The 21,961-nt window shown below is 36.3% G+C and overlaps 1 protein-coding gene and 1 long non-coding RNA gene across 2 annotated transcripts; one reads left to right on the forward strand and one right to left on the reverse strand.

The window, feature by feature from the left end:
• The first annotated feature begins 1,678 nt into the window (after positions 1–1,678).
• Positions 1,679–5,128, forward strand: LOC111909780 (protein FAR1-RELATED SEQUENCE 8). The gene is made up of 2 exons (XM_023905557.3): positions 1,679–1,827; positions 2,765–5,128. The coding sequence occupies exon 2, from the start codon at positions 2,782–2,784 to the stop codon at positions 4,942–4,944; it is 2,163 nt and encodes a 720-aa protein (XP_023761325.1). The 5' UTR covers positions 1,679–1,827; positions 2,765–2,781; the 3' UTR covers positions 4,945–5,128.
• Positions 5,129–19,628: 14,500 nt separating this feature from the next.
• LOC111909763 (uncharacterized) lies at positions 19,629–21,704 on the reverse strand. The gene is made up of 2 exons (XR_006189277.2): positions 20,765–21,704; positions 19,629–20,667 (listed from the first exon to the last, which is right to left on the reverse strand). It is a non-coding gene; the product is annotated as an uncharacterized LOC111909763 (long non-coding RNA).
• Positions 21,705–21,961: the final 257 nt, after the last annotated feature.

Raw genomic sequence — 21,961 nt, forward strand, 5'->3', positions numbered from 1 at the left:
TATCATTTCCTAGTACACACTTAGGCCTTATAGTGGAATAGATTATTATTATGATCCGGTACAAATCCGTAATAAACTGCTGTTTGGATCTTAATATTTTATTTGTTTACCCATTTTCGACCTATACATATTAAACACTTTTATTATGTTGATTGAGTATTATCATTAATGATTTGCTCCATTTTTCACATGTCCCATTTAGTCTATCTATGTAAATTATATATAAGTGTCTTTTATTTAAATAAATAAAATTATGACTGTTTGATTTTTCCTATCCTTAGATTTTTTTAGAACAAATACACACACTCCTTATTATAAATCATATTCCTAAATTATTCAATTTGTCTTTAACAAAACTTAAACCTTATTTTTTCACCAAACACTTGATACCACTAGACCATAAACATTTAGGTCCTTATTAGTTTCACTATATCATACATTTTAGTTGTGCTTCGTTGATTTCCCTACCATTACTTTCAAGAACCAAAAATAACTAGGTCCTTTATCACTTTGTGAACTTTCTGACTGATCCATTGGAAGTAAGATCAACACTTAGACCAGCTGATGTTTTAGTATTTGGATGAGCTGGAGGAAAACATGCATATGTGGATCTAACAGGGGGTTCCCCTCTTGTGGGCTTAGGGAGTGGAGTTTTCACTGTGGGGCAAGCTGTTTTAAAAGTTGCATCAAACAAAGTGACAAAACATGAGAAAACGTGCATGGAAAATCAACACGCGTTTATACCTTTTGCATTTGATACTTTCAATTTCCTTGCGCTAGAAGCTGTGGAGCTACTCAATAGAGTCCAAAAGGATCATGCATGGTAATGTTATGACTCCAAAATCTATAGATGTTTTTAAAAGAATTAGTTTTGCCATCCAAAAAGAGGTTGCGGCACAGCTTGTTGTTCGTTTACCCGCAAAGTATATGTAAATCTTTTTTATGAATTTGGTAAAAGACTTGTATCATTCTTAAGTGAAATAGATGGATCTTACTCTCTTTTCGAGCAGACGAGCACATGTTAAATCTACTTTTCTTTTCTAATTATATTAACAATATCGTAAATCACAAGATGGATGCCAAATATGTGCAAATTGATGGTACTGAAAGCTTTGTAAAGATTGATCGATTTGTAAAGATTGATCGATTTGTTGTTGTATTTGATTCAAGTACAAAATAAGCTTCATTATTCTCTTGTTACTTTTTATTATATTGGCTTTTGAGAATGTATTTAAGTTTTATGTGGTAATATTTTATGAATTAATGGATTAGACTTTATGACATATATAACAATTATGTAATTTATAATATTATAAATAAGAATAATTAATAGGTTGGGTATCTGTTGATTCCTTGGATGGGATATGAGTTTGTTTATTTAAAAACGTTATCCTTAACCTGTCCATTGCCAGGTTTATATAAACTGCCCACTTTTTATTATATTGGCTTTTGATTTTTTATTGTGATTTATGACTAATATTTTGAAGTTTTTATAACTTTTGAATGAAAAACTAAATGTTTGAAATAGTTTTCATGATTAAATATTATAAATTAAAATTATATTCTATTTTGTGGGATTTTAAGATTTCGATCCTGATCTTACGATTCCAATCTTGCAAACACAAAATCAATCCTAGGTAGGATCCCGATCTCGACAACCTTGGAAAAATCAGGCAGAAGAGTGTTTGTTAGGGTAAAAGTAACGAATCTGATTTTGACACAAACCACCCTCGCGACTTCTCTCGCCTCTCCCCCGATTCCGCCGGTGTACCCTTCCTCCTACGATCGGCGACATCCTTTCGCTGAGCCAAGATCTCCGTAATAAAAGTATGTTTCTCCAATTCACATCTTTTATTGCCTTCCTGCTCTAAATTATGCTTTATGTTTTGAGTTAGTTGAGTTCGTCAGTGCTTATGTACAATTAGCTCTGGTAATTTCGCATTCTCACTGATGTTAAACCTCTGGTGGCGAGTCCCCTCGTATTTCTGCTTAATTTGTCTGATTAATTAGTTGTTGATGCAGAATTTGTGTTTGTTGATTTCTCCGGTATGAAGTTCAAAAATTGATGATTGCGACCTACCAATCGAAAACGCCCATATTACCCGACTTTAAGTATATTGTTGATAAAATTTGGGAAGTATAAGTGTATAACTGAGAGCATACTATACGCATTTTACATTATGTTTGCATCCACTGGTTTGTTTTTTTGTGTTTATAACGTGAAAGTATCTATTGTTTTTGGCCAGCTGTTACTAGAATGTGAATTTGATTATGTAAGAGACTAAGAGAGCGTTAATGAGTCAACTTTTAGGGATATGCTCTTAGTAAGCTTTGTAAATTCAGCTCTTGCAGATGACATGAAACTATTCATCAGTAAGAACAGATCCCAATTAAAGAACTATAAATAGATACTTAATACATGATAGTTCTATGATTTTCATAGGACAATGAAGTGATCCATCCATCCAGGTGGCTTTGCTTCTTAACTTAAAATTTAACCTTCTAATTCATTCTTTACTGTTGTTTCTACTTAAAATGATCCTATATAATTCATATAACACAAAACCCTTCTTATACGCTAGTCGCTATACCTTTCACTGACAATAAAACCCTGAGTGAATTGGGAGATTAAAAGTTAGTTCCAAAGATCTACATTATATTCACTCACACTTACTGAACAGCGAAGACATAAACAACCCATTTTTGTATGCTATATAAAAGTTTTTAGTTTATACAAAGAAACAACTAACTTTTTCTTGTGTAGGTTAATTATCATTTGAAATGGAAAACAATTCTGATAAAAGTGAAGAACTTATCGAGGATGATGGTGGTGATCTTGACATTGACAGTAATCAAGTATTTGGAATCGGAAACAACGATGTGGAAACGGAATCCTTATTTGGAATCGAAGGTGATGACATGGAAAACGACAATGAGTTAGTTCTCGACATCGAAACCAATGAACACGAAAACGGAAATGAACAAATCCTCGAGTTTGAAAGAAATGATCTTGAAAATGGCAACCATGATCAGGAAAACGTACCCGAGCACAATTCCATTCCTCCAATCGTGGGAATGGAATTCGAGTCATATGAAGATGCTTACAAGTACTACAACTGCTACGCTAAGGAACTCGGATTCGGAATAAGGGTAAAATCGTCATGGACAAAACGTAACAGCAAAGAGAAACGAGGCGCTGTTTTATGTTGCAATTGTGAAGGGTTCAAGACTTTGAAAGAAGCAAGTACAAGAAGAAAAGAAACAAGAACAGGTTGTATGGCAATGATAAGATTGAGATTAATCGAATCAAATAGATGGAGGGTAGATGAAGTCAAACTCGAACACAATCACTTATTCGACCCCGAAAGAGCCCAAAACTCAAAGTCCCACAAAAGGGCAGAATCGGTAAAACGAAAATCAGAGCCAATAGCTGAGGTGGAAGTCCGAACAATCAAGCTCTATCGAACACCAACCATGGATACAGTATGTTACGGGAGCTCAAACGAAAGAGACTTTGATAACGAATTTGGGAAAGCCAAAAGGTTAAATTTAAATAAAGGGGACACGAAAATAATCCAAGATTATTTTTGTAGGGTTCAGTTAATAAACCCTAATTTCTTTTACATTATGGATTTTAGTGATGATGGGTTTTTAAAAAACGTGTTTTGGATTGATTCAAGAGCAAGAGCTTCTTACAACTACTTTGGAGACGTAATTGCCCTTGATACAACATGCTTGAAGAACAAATATAATGTCCCTCTTGTGGTGTTTGTCGGGTCAAACCACCATGGTCAAACAATTCCTCTTGGTTTTGCTTTACTCGCAGACGAAAGTCAACAAACTTACACTTGGTTGTTACGCACCTGGTTGACTTGTATGGCGGGACGCCCTCCACAAACCATAATCACCGACCAAAGTACAACGTTACAAACGGTGATCACCGAAATTTTCCCCAGGGCCCACCATCGCCTTTTTTTGCCACTTGTCATCGAATCCATTCTCGAAAATTTTGGAAACTTAGAGTTGTTTCAAACGGTGTTGAGTAACATAATCTACAATTCAATAAAAGTGGATGAGTTTGAATTAGCATGGGAGGATATGATCGACCGCTTTGCGGTCCGTGACAACGACATGCTACGAAAGTTGTTTGATGATCGAGAACGGTGGGTCCCAGTTTACTTAAAAGACACGTTCCTCGCAGGCATGTTGACTTTTCAACCGGTCGAGTCAACCGAGTCAACCGTCCCATTTTTTCATGGGTACGTCCACCAAGAAACTTCTTTGAAAGAATTTTTCGAGATGCATGATTTAGTCATCCAAAACAAGATCCAAAAGGAAGCGTTTGATGATCGCGAGTCGACTCAGTCCACCCCAAAATTAAAAACAATATGTAGATACGAGTCACAGCTCGCAAAAATATACACGAAGGAACTATTTTCGCGATTTCAATTTGAAGTTGAAATGATGTCGAATTGTTTTAGCGTAGCGCAAGTCAACACGAACGGGTCAATCGTGACGTATATGATCACGGAGCAAGAATCTGGTGCGGAGGGGAACACGGTAAGGAATATGGAGGTGATGTATGATAAGATAGGAGTGGAGGTTCGATGCATATGTAGCTGTTTTAATTTTAAGGGTTATTTATGTCGACACGCGTTATTGGTTTTAAATCATAATGGGATAGAGGAAATACCGGGTCAATATGTTTTGTCAAGATGGAGGAAAGATTTTAAACGGGTTTATGTGCCGGATCTTGGGTCGGATAGTGTGGATACGGGTAACCTGGTTCAGTGGTTTGTGCAGTTGCATAAACGGGCTTTACAAGTGGTTGAGGAAGGGATGACGTCACAAGAACATTATATGGCTGCTTGGCAATCGTTTAAGGAATCATTGAATAAGGTTAGGTTAGTGGCTGATAAGAATGGTCAAAGTGGTCAAAGTTAACGAGAGGTGCATTTATAATTCTATGCATATGTCATATATATGTGTGTGTATATATCTAGTCTTAATTTCATGTGTTTTTTTAGAGTGCAAGGCTTCCTTTTAGGGATGTTTTTGCGATGGTTGTACAATTGAGGCTTGGCCATGATGCCATTTATAATGGAAGAGTAACGCCTGTTTCTTTGTATGTTTGTTTTTATGCCATTTAGAACTGGTGGATAGGGAATGCTTCAAGAAGACACTAGAGTTGAAGAAAAAACCATGTAAACCACGACCAAAGAAGATGTATTTATTGTATAAGGATGATTTTGTCAATGCTTTCAAACCCCAGAATCAAGATGAAAGTAAAATCAACAACACTATGCTAGACATATATTTAGAGAAATGACAGGAATGATGCGACAAACAAGAGATCCCTCTAGAGATGGAAAGGATGGAAAGGATGAGAAATCGTTTTATGCTTATAACTAGTGGGGATTTCTGTATGCGTTGCGATGGTTTATTAATCCAGTAAATAAGTGGGTCATTTCTGTAAATTTACTATTAAAGAGGAATCATTTTTGGAATACATATTTAGTTTAGAGGCCGTCTTCTTAAATTGAAATTCTCTTGCATAACCAAAGAGCTTTTAGCTTAGCGGTAGCTGGTGTTGCTCTTCTTTATTGAGGTCGAGGGTTCAAGTTTCGGCATGGACGTAAGTGGACATAAATGTTAGTTTAGAAGTGAATTATATATTATATTTTCCAGTTAAAAAAAGGACGATTAGTATAATTTTCTCTTACGTAGCAACTGTTACAGTAACTATGATTTATATAACGACTATTTTTGAAAAAAAAAATGAGTCAATGTTAAATATTTTTATGTAGTTTAAGGATTATTTTGTCTAACTAAAAGTTAAACTGATTGACTAATTCATTTATCAAAAAAAATAATTAAATTTAGGCCATTTATGTAACTTTGTAGGGACTATTTATATTTGTGGCTGGGAGGACATTAGTAAGCATTTTCTTACTGACATTTTGTTTTATTTTATAAAATTACAAACCTCAAAATGTCTGAACTTTTTTCCAAAAAGACATAAACCAAAGTTTACGGACAAGTAACATTCTAGTAATTCTGACATAATGCATTTATACATTCTATGTGTTAGAATGTTTATATATATATATATATATATATATATATATATATATATATATATATATATATATATATATATATATATATATATATATATATATATATATATATATATATATATATATTGCAAATGGCAAAACACATGCTTTTAATTCTTTATAGGGGCATGTAAAGTTATAACTAGCAGAGTTTATTTTATGTATTCTGCGAGAATGTCTTCTATCTATTATGCAAGATTGTGTTCTATCTATTCTACCAGAATGTATTGTATGTATTCTGCCAAAATGTATTATGCCAGAATGTATAAATTTATAGGAATTGCAAGTAACATGCTTTTAACCATTATTAGTTTTTGTTTCATTTGTGATAGGAATGGTCGGAAGAATGACTTGAAGACCTTATAAGAATGACTTGAAGAATGAATCAAAGATTGATCACACTCACAGTTTAAGAATGTTCTTACTTTTTAAGAATTGCACTTGTATTTATTCATTAATTGTATAATCAAGAATGCTAATTTTTTATGATATTCTTTTAGAATATGTATAAATATATTAAAATGTATAAGGCTATTAGTATGTAAGAATATTTATATGAAAATATTAAAATGTTGTTATTCTTCAACCGGGGGTTCAAGAATTATGTTATTCTTCATTAATATTCTAATAGAATAAAACTTTGAAAGAACATCATTTTAACAAAAAAAAACATTCTGACGGAATAAAATCGGTTATGTTTACAAATTATGTTTAGAATAAATTGAATTAATCTGAAAAATTAAAATTTTAAAACTAGAAGTATTAATTATCCCTAACAATCCGAAAATTTCATTTTTAAATATAGTTAATTGTCCAAAATACCCTTATGCTGAAATTTATGTGATTATTATATTACCATATTGTATTATCATGGTCTCTTAAATCATGATCATTGATTCTATTCCATCTGTGATCCAGATCTGTGCATTATGCTACACAACAGTTAGTAAAACAAAATAACCAAAACCTATATATATATATATATATATATATATATATATATATATATATATATATATATATATATATATATATATATATATATATATAAAGTGAATATGTGACTGTTATGTACCTAAGCTTAGGTATAAAACCTATTAAATGAGGTAGTTTTAAACAAAACAAATCCCATTTCATTTTCTCTTAGTTTTGTTTTAATAAAATACCATTGAATTAAGTTCAATTACGGAATGAAAAAGATCAATTATATATATTCTTATTGCAAATAATTATTGAAGTTTATAAAGAAAATAAAAAACCAATATTTTTTAACGAATATAATTCAAACGTTTTGTCTTTCAATTGAAAAACTATACTTAATGATTTTTTGAAAAGCTTGAGTTATGACATGTTCTTCTTTTATCTTTTATTTTATTAGTTTTTATTTAGAATTTAGTAGGTTCGATTAAATGGTCACGACTTTTAATGATTTAAGTTCTTAGACACAATGAAGAAAAATAACATAAATTTGATCGATTTAGTAAGTCACATTATTAATGAAGAATAGTAAAAGAGATATCATGATTAGTTTGGATATAAATGGATCAAAACTACATTGTTTGTAGGGTTCTATATATAAGCTTAGGTATATGACAACCACATATTCCCTAAGCCATATATATATATATATATATATATATATATATATATATATATATATATATATATATATATATATATATATAACATCCCAAAAATACAGTCTGAAATTTTCGTTTTAAATTAGTAATAAAACCATATTCATCAAACGTCGTATAAGAATCATAAACAATGTATCTCAAAATATCTTAATAACTGTCAAATATATCAGAGTATAAACATCCCAGGCTGAACAAATGGTGTGTGCATTGTAATCTTCCCGAGCTCCTCTTTCGAAAACTGAGTACCAGAAACCAAAACTGAAAACCGTAAGCACGAAGCTTAGTGAGCTCCCCTAAACTACCACTTACCATACAATAACATATAAACACATATTGGGCCTTGCCCACTGCATCGGACCGAAGTCCGAAAACTGCATCGGACCGAAGTCCGAAACTAACTGGGACCCCGTCCCTTGCATCAGACCAAAGTCCGGAACTAACTTCATCGGACCGAAGTCTGGAACTGACTGCATCGGACCAAAGTCCATAACTGACTGGGACCCCGTCCCCTGCATCGAACCGAAGTCCGGAAACTGACTGAACATAGCATATCATAACATATCAACTAGCATGAATACATATATTGCATACTGCATCGGAACAGAGTCCGGAACACATAACACAAAACATGCTTGAATCACAAAGACATCAAGCACTCTAACTACTGCATCGGACCGAGGTCCGGAACTAACTAAACATAACATAACATAATCATAGCATATAATATAAACACATATAATGCATACCGTATCGGACCATAGTCCGGAACACATAATTCATCTGTATCACACAGACACCAAGCATAATGAACTACTGCATCAGACTGTAGTCCGGAACTACTGCTAACTAAACGGGCCGGCATTGTGGCCATAGACCCGTTCCTACTGGAAGGAAACTCACCTCACACTGCTGAAGTCCCGTAGACTCAGTCCCACACTGCTGAAGTCCCGCAGACTCGACCCCAACTGCTAGATGACAGATTCCCAATCTGTTAACATCAAAATAACACCCAATTAATAATTGGGTTCCACTACATAACTATAATTACATACTTTGGATAATTACTACATTACCCCAAGCTTGGCTTACTCAAGCCTAAGGTCCAAACCATAAGCCCAAAGTCAACTAGGGATCAAAGCCCAACATATGGCCCAATTTTCTAAATTGGGCCCAAACCTCTACATGGGCTTCCCTTAAGACCCAATTATCCAGTCCAGTCTAACATGTCCCATTATAAGGGCCCAATATCATACAACTCTCTAGGCCCAAACTATGGCCCAATTTTCCAAATTGGGCCCAATCCTTCATTAGGGCCTTACCCTAAAGCGCAACCAAATATTCTAATCTATAATCATTCTTGGATGGCCCATTATTGGCCCAATTACCAATTACCCAATTGAAAAGCCCAACTCAAGGCCCATGTGACATTAGGGTTTCACATAAAATTACAATTAGGGTTAAGTGTCTCTCACTTAACCCATTAAGGGCTTAACCCACTAAGGACTTAATTCATTAAGTCCATTATTGCTTAGGTTAATTTCTGCCAATGATTATTATTTAATATTTCACTTGTTAAATAATTCTCGTGTGTGTCCTGATAATTTCTCAAATATTAGTATTTTCTCAATTAGCCCATTAAGGACTTAGTCCATTAAGTCCTTTATTCTACAAGATAAATGACATGAAATAGTTTGGGCTTAATTCACAATCCAATCCCAATGGCCCAAAAGTAAGTCCAAATAAGTTCAAGGCCCAAATACTCATAATTAGGGTTTTCCACCCAAACATGGCCCAATAGGCCCAAAAATAATCTCTAAGCCCATTATGGTCTGCTAACGGGGCACCACCCACTACCACCTCGGGTAGTGGTGGTCAATGGCGGCTCACGGCGGCGGCGGCAACCTTACGGTGGTGGTTTGAGTTTCTTTTCATTAATCTTTTGAAAATTACAATTACAATGCTTTACTCAAGGATAAACACACACTAACTAACTAATACACACACAACCACACCATGGTGGCCGGCGGCGGTGCTTGGCGGCAGCCACCACCTCACGGTGGTGGCGGTGGCTACTCTCGACTTTCCGGCTTGACAAAACGCCCCATACATAATCTAGCACACATACCCCACATGAGATAACACACAATAAAATGGAAACACACACTCACACAATCTCACAGCCACCACCACAGCGGCTGGTGGTGACATAACACGGTAGGAGGAAGTAGAAGCGGCGGCAGGCGGTGGTTTGCATCAACAGTCGGCGGTTTATCTTGATTCCCAATCAAGCAAACCCATGTGCACACTCGAGAACATGGTATGAAGGTCAAGACATCTCTAACTCAGCCACTACGGGTGGCAGGCAACAATCGGAACCCTGGAGATAGCGACAAACAGCAACGGCAGCCCAAACGGCGACCATAGGGTTGCTGGCGGCAGCACCTAACGTACACCACATCGATTCACCAAGAACATTGAAGGAGAGGAGAGGGAGAGGTAGCGGCTGAGAGGCTCACATGACGGCTAGGACTTCGACTGAAGACGGCAGTTGATCAACACCTCGACTCGTCAAAGGACGAGAGGAAGTCCGGTTGCTGACGACCATAACAAAGGTGGTGGTGCGGCGCCAGAAAACGAAGTGGGAAGCGTAAGGTAGAGAGATGGCGGCTGCATAGATGGTCCGTAGGGTTAGGGTTTGGCCGGATGTCAGGCTTTATACCTGGTTTCACATGCATCTTTCCCATATTTACAGTTCTAGTCCCTCCCCTTAGAATCTTTTTAAATCTAATCCAATAATTACCCTTTTTACCCCGGCTTCTGAAATTCTTTTCATAATAAGGCCCAAAATTACTAAACAGCCCCTCCTCCATAATTTATTCTCAGTTTGAATCTTTAATTTATCAATAAACCCTTAAGCCTTCACTTCTTTTCAATTTAAGTCCTGAAGTTTCACTTTAGACCCCTGACTTTTAAAATTCTTCACAATTTAGTCTGGGACTTTCATTTGTTATTTTATTTAAATAACCGGGGCGTTACAACTCTCCCCCACTTAAATTAGATTTCGTCCTCGAAATCATTCCTTACTATTCCCTGCCCGCTCACTTTTCAAGTAATATGGTCACGATCCTGGTTACACCCTAGCCTTCTCAGGGTAGCTGTGACTAGCCATCGCAAAGCCCTAATATTTGCAGGCAAACTAATTCCTCACGACAAGCTCACACCTCCTTCATCTGAATACTACTGTCTCGGGATGGTCTGAATCCTCGATAGACCACGTTTACCGAATCACTATTATTGAATCCAATCCACTCGACTCTCAGCTGCCTGCTCATCTCCTAAAAACTCAAGGCTCCCACTAGAAAACAGAATCACAGACCCCCTTATCCCTGCGATTCACTTATATATAGCCAAAACTCATATAATCATGTTGTAAGTGACTTAGCATAACCCAAGTTATTTGTGACTCTAACCATACATGAAATCCCCAAATACCATTACTGCTTAAGACACTGACTGTCTGAAGCATTGAAATTTCTGAAACACTGAACTGCCTGAAGCAGCATGCTGCTACATTGCTGCTTCCCAAAATCTATCAAGACCTTCCTGGTCTCAATTCGTTCACCCATCATCTGAAATATCGGGTTCCAACCCGACTACGGAGCCAAAGGCTCACACACAGTTGCTCTACACGACTTCTGAACGAAATCCTCTTCTGGCACTTGTTGCCACTAGCTATCCTGCCACTGTAGTTCTAATAACCTTCTGATCTAACTGAATGGGCCTATGCACCCAAATCCTGACATCACCAAATCCAATGATAAAAGTGATTGTTACATGACCAACAATAGCCTTATATAACAAACAACCTGAAGCAATCCATTGCTTCCTCGATCTCAGAACTGCAGTGGCATTCCTACAGCCTTATCACTGGCTCAACCAGATATAATCCATCCAGATAATTCCGAAATCCAATCCGTAGATTTCCATATCCTTACTGCTACACCCGAACTGGTGGGTATTATTGTTCCTTTCGCGTCCTAATTACGCACTCACGCTATCTACCAACCTAGTGAATGCTACGGCTACCCCCACAGACTTACAACACTCTAACACTATATGGCTACTAGTGGATGCTACGGCTACACCCGCAGACTTACAACACTCTAACACTGGATCGAACACGCGCTTGACCCGCACTCAACTGTATTCATGTCCTGACTGGAATCCCCAACCTGATTTCCCAAGGCTTGCTAGCAAACATTACGGGGACGTGATCTCCTTATTGGTAAGTTTTTCTGAACTTCCATCTCACACTATCCTCATACCATACAACTGCCTGGGCTGTCTTCCTTCCTGACAAGGATGCGAAACTTATCTTAGTATCAAAACTGCTCCTGCTTCTGAATCCTTGGGCGATTCTCCCCCACTTTGATTCAGCTAATGCCTTACAACACACAAAGCTAAAAGAATTCTCAATCCTTCTTACCCTTCTATGCCCAATCTGCTGAAAACCACGCTTACCGTTGCTAGTGATTCAATACTAGCCAATCCAAAAGATCAAACTACCTCCAAGAACCCGAATAAATTTCCGGTAATAACCAGCTAGACCCAGGAAGCTCCGAATCTCAATTGGAGACCTCGGAATCTCCCACTGCATCACAGCCTCTATCTCGGCCAGAACGACTAGAATACCCTTCTGATTGACAAGGTGCCCAAGAATATGCACCTCGTGCAACCAGAGCTCACATTTGGAGTACCTTGCAAAAAGGTCCCTCCCTCATCAAAGTCTCTAGCACCTCCCTCCGGTGCTTCTCGTGCTGCTCCTCAGTCTTGGAATAAACCAAGATAACGATGTACTATCCCAATCCTGCAATCTGGGAAATGATCTTTTGCTATCCGCTAATAATTCTCAGTATGCAATTGACATATGCCATTTCTTGGAAGTATATTTAAAACACAGACGGAGGATAACCCAGAGTCACACTTACTCAACCCATGGAATGAAAGACTCTATCGTGCAGTTTCCCGCACATGTTGTACTGTATCTAACCCTGCTGGTCTCTCAAAAGCTGATCCAAAATCTAGAGTCCCCTCCCGAGACCCCTCAACATAAGCAACTGATCTGATTCTCTCTTACCAATGTGTTCCAAGTCATATCTCGTTCTCAAGCTCTAGAAGTCATATCATTCAGGGTCTTGCACCCCGAGATAATCACGATCTCCCTGCTATCACTCTACAGTATGTTTTGATAACTTACCTTCTTCATTTCCTCATCTACTGCATATTGTGGTACCTTATAAGCTCTTTCCTGAGGCTTGGCAGTGATCTTTGCCACAGACACAGTCGTTTGGTGGAGATCTAACAACTCTTGCGCCAACTGCTGCGCCTCAATCGCCTAGGCACACTCTGCCCAGAATCTGGTCTAAAAGTCATCCCATGACATAGCATCAACCGCATCATCACTCAACTCACTATCAACCTCTTCCTATCAATCTTGTGCTCTATCCCTCAAAAGACATGAAGTAGGTCAGATCTTGCCTCCTTTCGAGACAACGTCTGGTACTAAAAGTGTTGGCAACATCTGCCAACCATCTACTGCTAACAATGGGGTCCCTAACCCCCATGTCAATCTGAAGCCTCACAAACTCTGAATTCCCGAAACATCAACGTATGGGTCTTTATCATGATTGTTATCTCAGTGCAGAATGCACTCGGCCTCTCATCACAAATCTCTATAATGCCCTCCTTGATCACACTGAGGATCATAGAAGTCTGGTCAATGATACTGCATGTAATTATCGGATGGGATGAACTCCCTCATCTGATCATCAATCTGCCCGGCTTCAGAGTCCGAGCCTGATCCCTCGTCGACACCAAAACTACCATCTTGTCTACCACGTAACGCCACTATACTCGACAACATACGCCCACTAACATCAAAATACTCATCAAAACTCGAGGGATCTCACACACTACAAGTTCCTTGGTCTTATCTCAGCCTTCCTTGATTCAAGTACGGATCCTCTGCTTTCAGTAGTACGGGCCCATACTACCTTCCACATCTATCCGTACTTTCCTCAAGAACTGCCTCAACTCCACCACGTCACTTCTACTACTACTGATCTCTACTACTCTCATCCTAGGCTTGCCCTAGGGAAATCTCTGACTCTACCCACTCCAGTCCTCAGTTGCTGAAGGCCTCCTTGTAATGCCAATTCGCCACCACCTGAATACCATCACATGTGGTGATGCTCAGATAATCCTTCGAGTAAAAGACTCGTCCCTACAACGGTTAGACTCAAACAAGAGCTGCGCAATAGGGCCAAATCTAGCACTCTGAGATTATTCAACCCTGATCACATGTGACGTGACGTATTCACCTAATTGCTAACTCCCATCACTCCTAGTCCCACAAAGCACAAAACAAGCAGCATTCAGACACAAGAGACTACTCAAGCAACTCTATCCTCATAATAAGAAACTGTACTAGCATACAATGCTAAGCTCATACTATCAGGCATAACCTAAACAGGCTATCCTACTGTTATCTACTCAATGCTAGCATGCAATTCCCATAAAGCTGAAACACATATAGTAGGCACATAAGGCATCCTCCTAGATCCTTAGTCTTATTCTAGCATACTGTTCTACTGAAACTGGAACTGATATACATATCATAAATCTTGTATGGGTAATTTGGGAGTACTTACTTGAGCTCGGCTGATTGCATGCCCTTTTCTATTTTCAAATTTCTTTTCTTTCTAAAAATTCTTTTCGCTTTCTCTAAAACTCTTTTCTTTTCTCAAAACTCCCTTTTTACAAAAACTGATTTTCCTTTTGAAAATTTCTATACCAATCCCTTAGTTTGAGTTCAGACACACCCGAAAGTGTGCCCGAATCCCTCAAACCAAGGCTCTGATACCAACTTGTAACATCCCAAAAATACAATCTGAAATTTTCGTTTTAAATTAGTAATAAAACCATATTCATCAAACATCATATAAGAATCATAAACAATTTATCTCAAAATATCTTAACAACTGTCAAATATATCTAAGTATAAACATCCCAGGCTGAACAAATGGTGTGTGCACTGCAATCTTCCCGAGCTCCTCTTTTGAAAACTGAGTACCTGAAACCAAAACTGAAAACCGTAAGCACGAAGCTTAGTGAGCTCCCCCAAACTACCACATACCATACAATAACATATAACCACATATTGGGCCTAGCTCACTGCATCAGGCCGAAGTCCGAAAACTGCATCGGACCGAAGTCCGAAACTAATTGGGACCCCGTCCCCTGCATCGGACCAAAGTCCGGAACTAACTTCATCGGACCGAAGTCCGGAACTGACTGGGACCCCGTCCCCTGCATCGAACCGAAGTCCGGAAACTGACTGAACATAGCATATCGTAACATATCAACTAGCATGAAGACATATACTGTATACTGCATCGGAACAGAGTCCGAAACACATAACACAAAACATGCTTGAATCACAAAGACATCAAGCACTCTAACCACTACATCAGACCAAGGTTCGGAACTAACTGAACATAGCATAACATAATCATAGCATATAATATAAACACATATACTTCATACTGTATCGGACCATAGTCCGGAACACATAATTCATCTGTATCACAAAGACACCAAACATAATGAACTACTGCATCGGACTGTAGTCCGGAACTACTGCTAACTAAACGGGCCGTCATTGTGGCTGTAGACCCGTTCCTACTGGAAGGAAACTCACCTCACACTATTGAAGTCCCGCAGAATCAGTCCCACACTGCTGAAGTCCCGCAGACTCGACCCCAACTGCTAGATGACAGATTCCCGATCTGTCAACATCAAAATAACACCCAATTAATAATTGGGTTCCACTACATAACTATAATTACATACTTTGGATAATTACTACATTACCCCAAGCTTGGCTTACCCAAGCCCAAGGTCCAAACCATAAGCCCAAAGTCAACTAGGGATCAAAGCCCAACATGTGGCCCACTTTTCTAAATTGGGCCCAAACCTCTACATGGGCTTCCCTTAAGACCCAATTGTCCAGTCCAATCCAACATGTCCCATTCTAAGGGCCCAATATCATACAACTCTCTAGGCCCAAACTATGTCTCATCTATGGAAAATTGGGCCCAATCCTTCATTAGGGCCTTACCCTAAAGCGCAACTAAATATTCTAGTCCATAATCATTCTTGGATGGCCCATTATTGGCCCAATTACCAATTACCCAATTGAAAAGCCCAACTCAAGGCCCATGTGACATTAGGGTTTGACATAAAATGACAATTAGGGTTAAGTGTCTCTCACTTAACCCATTAAGGGCTTAACCCACTAAGGACTTAATTCATTAAGTCCATTATTGCTTAGATTAATTTCTGCCAATTATTATTATTTAATATTTCACTTGTTAAATAATTCTCGTGTGTGTCCTGATAATTTCTCAAATATTAGTATTTTCTCAATTAGCCCATTAAGGACTTAGTCCATTAAGTCCTTTATTCTACAAGATAAATGACATGAAATAGTTTGGGCTTAATTCACAATCCAATCCCAATGGCCCAAAAGTAAGTCCAAATAAGTTCAAGGCCTAAATACTCATAATTAGGGTTTTCCACCCAAACATGGCCCAATAAGCCCAAAACTAATCTCTAAGCCCATTAGGGTCTGCTAGCGGGGCACCACCCACTACCACCTCGGGTAGTGGTGGTCAATGGCGGCTCACGGCGGCGGTGGCAACCTTACGGTGGTGGTCTGAGTTTCTTTTCATTAATCTTTTGAAAATTACAATTACAATGCTTTACTCAAGGATAAACACATACTAACTAACTAATACATACATAACCACACCATGGTGGCCAACGGCGGTGCTTGGCGGCAGCCACCACCTCACGTTGGTGGCGGTGCTATTCTCGACTTTCCAGCTAGACAAAACGCCCCATACATAATCTAGCACACACACCACATGAGATAACACATAATAAAACGAAAACACACACTCATACAATCTCATAGCCACCACCACAGCGGCTGGTGGTGACATAACACGGTAGAAGGAAGTAGAAACGGCGGCAGGCGGTGGTCTGCATCAACAATCGGCGGTTTATCTTGATTCCCAATCAAGCAAACCCATGTGCACACTCGAAAACATGGTCTGAAGGTCGAGACATCTCCAACTCAGCCACTACGGGTGGCAGGCAACAACCGGAACCCTGGAGATGGCGACCAACAACGACGGCAGCCCAAACCGGCGACCATAGGGTTGCTGGCGGCAGCACCTGACGTACACCACGTTGATTCACCAAGAACATTGAAGGAGAGGAGATGGAGAGGTAGCGGCTGAGAGGCTCACGTGTCGGCTAGGACTTCGACTGAAGACGACAGTTGATCAGCGCCTCGACTTGTCGGAGGACGAGAGGAAGTCCGGTTGCTGACGACCATAACAAAGGTGGTGGTGCGGTGCCAGAAAACGAAGAGGGAGGCGTAAGGTAGAGAGACGGCGGCTTCATAGATGGTCCGTAGGGTTAGGGTTTGGCCGGATGTCACGCTTTATACCCGGCTTCACATACATCTTTCCCATATTTACATTTCTAGTCCCTCCCCTTAGAATCTTTTCAAATTTAATCCAATAATTACCCTTTTTACACCGACTTCTAAAATTCTTTTCATAATAAGGCCCAAAATTACTAAACAGCCCCTCCTCCATAATTTATTCTCAATTTGAATCTTTAATTTATCAATAAACCCTTAAGCCTTCACTTATTTTCAATTTAAGTCTCGAAGTTTCACTTTAGACCCCTGACTTTTAAAATTCTTCACAATTTAGTCCGGGACTTTCATTTGTTATTTTATTTAAATAACCGGGACGTTACAATATATGTGGCTAGGTTATAATCTGGATGGACAACTATTGTGTGGACAGTGCTAATCTATGAGAATGACTAAGAGAATAAGTCGTTTAGTAAGCGAATACGTTCAACCTCACATAAATATCGTCACTTTCATGCATTATCGTTAATTTTTATTTATTTTTGTTTTCACATATCGTCTTTCACTCATTTTAATTCTTACATAATACGAATCAATAAATATTCTGACAGAATGAGAATAATTATAAAACATCTATAATAACCTTATAAACGATTTAATTAGTAAAAATGTGTGATAATGACAATAGTTATGTAAGATTGAACGTATTCATATTATCAAACAACATATTTTCTTTGTCATTCTCACAGAATAACAATGTCTACACATCCACACAATAGATGTCAATCCACATTTGAACCTAGCTCTCTCTCTCTCTCTCTCACTATATATATATATATATATATATATATATATATATATATATATATATATGACAATATTCAACAACAACAAAAATTAAGCAATTAATGCATACATTTCATGGAGAGGATTATAAACTATTAAAAACACTGTAAAAAAGATTTGGACATATATACATACATTTTTAATTATTATAATAGTTCTTAGATATAGAAAATGATTATAAACTATTAAAGACACTATATTTTGACAAATAGGTTATTTTAAAGGTTTATAAAGGTTAAATATGATATTAAGAAATAAGTTGAATAAATATGATATTTTGATGTTTAAGAATGAAATGTATGAAAAGAAAATAAAATATTAATAAATGGATAAACAAAAAGTAAATATATGGTTTTTTTATATGAATTAAGTAAATTAAAAATATTAAATCAAAACGGAAAAATTAAATAGAAATTATAAGTATTAAAAAGTAAATATATGTTTATTCTCTTTTTGTTATCACCATATCAGGTCTTCTAATTAATGTCATGTCAGTTGTCAACTATTGATTCTCCATTTTAAATTTTAAATTTTCTACTATAAGTATATTAAATTAATATCATTAGAATAAAAATTAAAATACTATTAATACAGATTATAAGGTGATATAACTTCACGTATTTATTAAAATCAACGATTATAATTTTATATAACTAAAAAAATATCTCTTAATTAATAATTTATTTAAAATAATTGATTAATAATTTTAAATTTTTACTATAAAAGTTTAATTAATTTTGTGACTTGGTTCCCACGGGTTATAAACTAATATCTATTAAAACCACTCTCTAAAGGTTATTATATGTTTTATGTCTAATCAATAATCATATTTGATATCTCATAATCACCATAATATATAAATAAAAATATGTTTACATAAATACATGGTATAACTATTGAGGAATTACACATAATTATATAAGAGTTTATTCATACATAATAAAATAATTTTTTGACATAAACAAATGACATGCCTTTTTTTTTTCTTTTTAATTATGTTGCACAACCTTTTTAAAACATAAAATTTTATGTATGTCAAATAACTCTTATTTACAAATCAACTTTCTAATTATATTGCTTTATATTTTTTCTATTTCATTTCATGTGTCAAATTAGAGTCATAAAATGAATAATACAAAATTGATATAAACTCATCAAACATTATTGATTTATGTAACATTTTCTTTATACTTTTTAATCTCCTTAGTCAATATTTAACCGAAATTATTGTTGTTTTATTTGTTACAAGTGGATTAAGCATGTGTTTCTTATTTACATTATGTCAGGTTTTAAATTAAATTTAAATTCAAAAAATTATGAATAAAAGTCACACCCTTTATTCAACTTCAAATTTACATCACCACACATGTTTTTTTTCCTATGGGATGCATGTATCAGTACATATATTGCTATGTCTCCATCTCTTGTAAAACGACAACATATTTTGTATTGATTGATGACAAATAAGTTTAAACAATAATGTCTTAAAGAAAAAACAGTGCATTGCTAACATACATTGAATTATATATAATATATATGTTAAACTTCATAGTTAAATTTCATTCACAGTTAAACTCACTCTGTAAATAATTTATAAATGAAAATATAAAAAATAAAATGAAAAAGTATATAATATTTTACAACCTTAAAAAGTGGTGTGGGAAAGAACATGGATTGAGTGGAAGTACATGCATGCAGACGTATATTGTGGTAAAAGTTTGTGTGCATTCTAAGGTTGTACCTTAGTACCCTCCATAACATGTTATGCTTCTGTCTGTCCCTTAACTTACAAACTTCCCATCTTTATTGACGCCTCGTGATTCCCTTCTTCCACTTCTGCCTGCTTTCTGGCTTATATGGGCTCCCCCGGCCCTATCTATTAGTATCTAATATCTATACACAATTACACAATACACATTACAATCACACATACTCTATAGTAATTTCTCAAACATACATACCTCATGTTTATGCTTTTTCCTTCAAAGTGTGTTTAGTTTATATGAGTCAAGAAAAAAAAAAATATTAGTTTATATGAGCCTAGAAAAAAAATGTTTGTATCAAGTTATGTGGTAAAAAATACAAGAAGTTGTTTAAATCACCTAAGAAGATACGGGTAAAAAGGAAAATCGGTAGACTGAATAAACAAAGATGAGGCTACAATCTATATGTTTTTTTTTTCATTAAAATAGTAGTAAAAAGATGAATTTGTTTTCACATGTAAACACTTTTTACTGTTTCTGGCAATAGGAACCTAGTAGTTAAGGTCTAGGGTTCAAATCCTAAATCTTTAATTAATTAGATGATACAATTTACCATTTTTAAACACTTTTTACTACTTATTAACATTATTAAACCACAATAAACTAGTAATCTCAAACACCCCATAAAACTGCTTTTTTTTTTCTTTTGTAAAAAAAAAAGTAAGAGGAATTCAAGGGTATAATGAGTGTCACGTTTACCATTTTAAAAGATAAGCTTAAAACCAGGATGATGCTAAATGGCTGATAGTGTATCAATCAATGGTGGTCCACAGTCTTCAACACTTCGGCTTACAGAAATGGCATTCAGAGAAACGAGTTAATTAATTAGTGATTATTAAAGAATTTTAATGATTAATAATGAAAGTATAATATCAAAATCAATACATCTAGTCGTTCAGGTGGCGAGCAGAATTGCCGGAGCCGCCGTAGTCCGCTCATACTAAAATGAATCGGATGAAGATATACCATTAAAAATCAGCGAGATGATTCAAAGTAATATCAAATTCAACAAATCAAGCTACGAGAGATCTAATTACAGAATGTTAAACGCAGTCCAACTTCCAAAGTCAAAACCCTAGTAATTTCCATAGTCTGCTCCGCCTCGTCTGGTGGTTACGCTCTGCCGTTACAACCGTCTTCTACTAGACCGTCCTCCGGTGCTCCGCCACTAGTGAGATGAATCGAATTTATCATTAAAAATGGCCGAGACAATTAAAACTTACAGATCTAACGACGAGCTAGATCTGATCGAATTATACTTCTAAGCACTATTCTCATTCGAAACCCTAGTAATTCGCTTAGTCAGCTCCGTTTGTTCGGCCAGTGGTTCCACTCCGCTGCCTCAACCGTCTTCCACTCATTCGATGCTCCATTGCTCCTAATTAGTCTTCAAACTCCCAACGACATGATAAAACACGTAACAGATTCGGAAAAATAAGCATACTCAGCGTTATTGAGTGTGCTCTAGTAAAAAAAAAACTTACAGAAATATAGTCATTCAGACAAGCATACAGCATCTCGGGAGCAACACTTCTTCCGCCATTTCTGGAAATATTATAGGAACTGAAGAGCTAATTTGAAGAGTTGTGACGTGGTTAGTGAAATTCCATCATGTATCTAGCTACAAATCCACTGATTAGCATGAAATTTGAAGCATTAAGTCCAGAAATCGACATGTCCTCCCACAGCTTTCTTGAGCTTTCTAATAGCATCGCACAAGAAATAGATCGGAAGTGCTCGAGTACATATGTACGTAGATTGAAAAGTTCAAGAAAGCTGTGGAAAAACATGGCAAGGACTTGTATACTCTGCATATTATCTACTATCTTCATCAGGTGCATCAAAAGAATATATATATATATATATATATATATATATATATATATATATATATATATATATATATATATATATATATATATATATATATATATATATATATATATATATATATATATATATATATATATATATATATATATATATATATATATATATATATATATATATATATATATATGATCAAATGAGAACAGGAAAAAAAATTGAAAACCCAAGAACAAAGTATATTCATTTGTGATT

This window comes from Lactuca sativa, chromosome 1, assembly GCF_002870075.4.
Source record: "Lactuca sativa cultivar Salinas chromosome 1, Lsat_Salinas_v11, whole genome shotgun sequence".
Classification (NCBI taxonomy): Eukaryota; Viridiplantae; Streptophyta; class Magnoliopsida; order Asterales; family Asteraceae; genus Lactuca; species Lactuca sativa.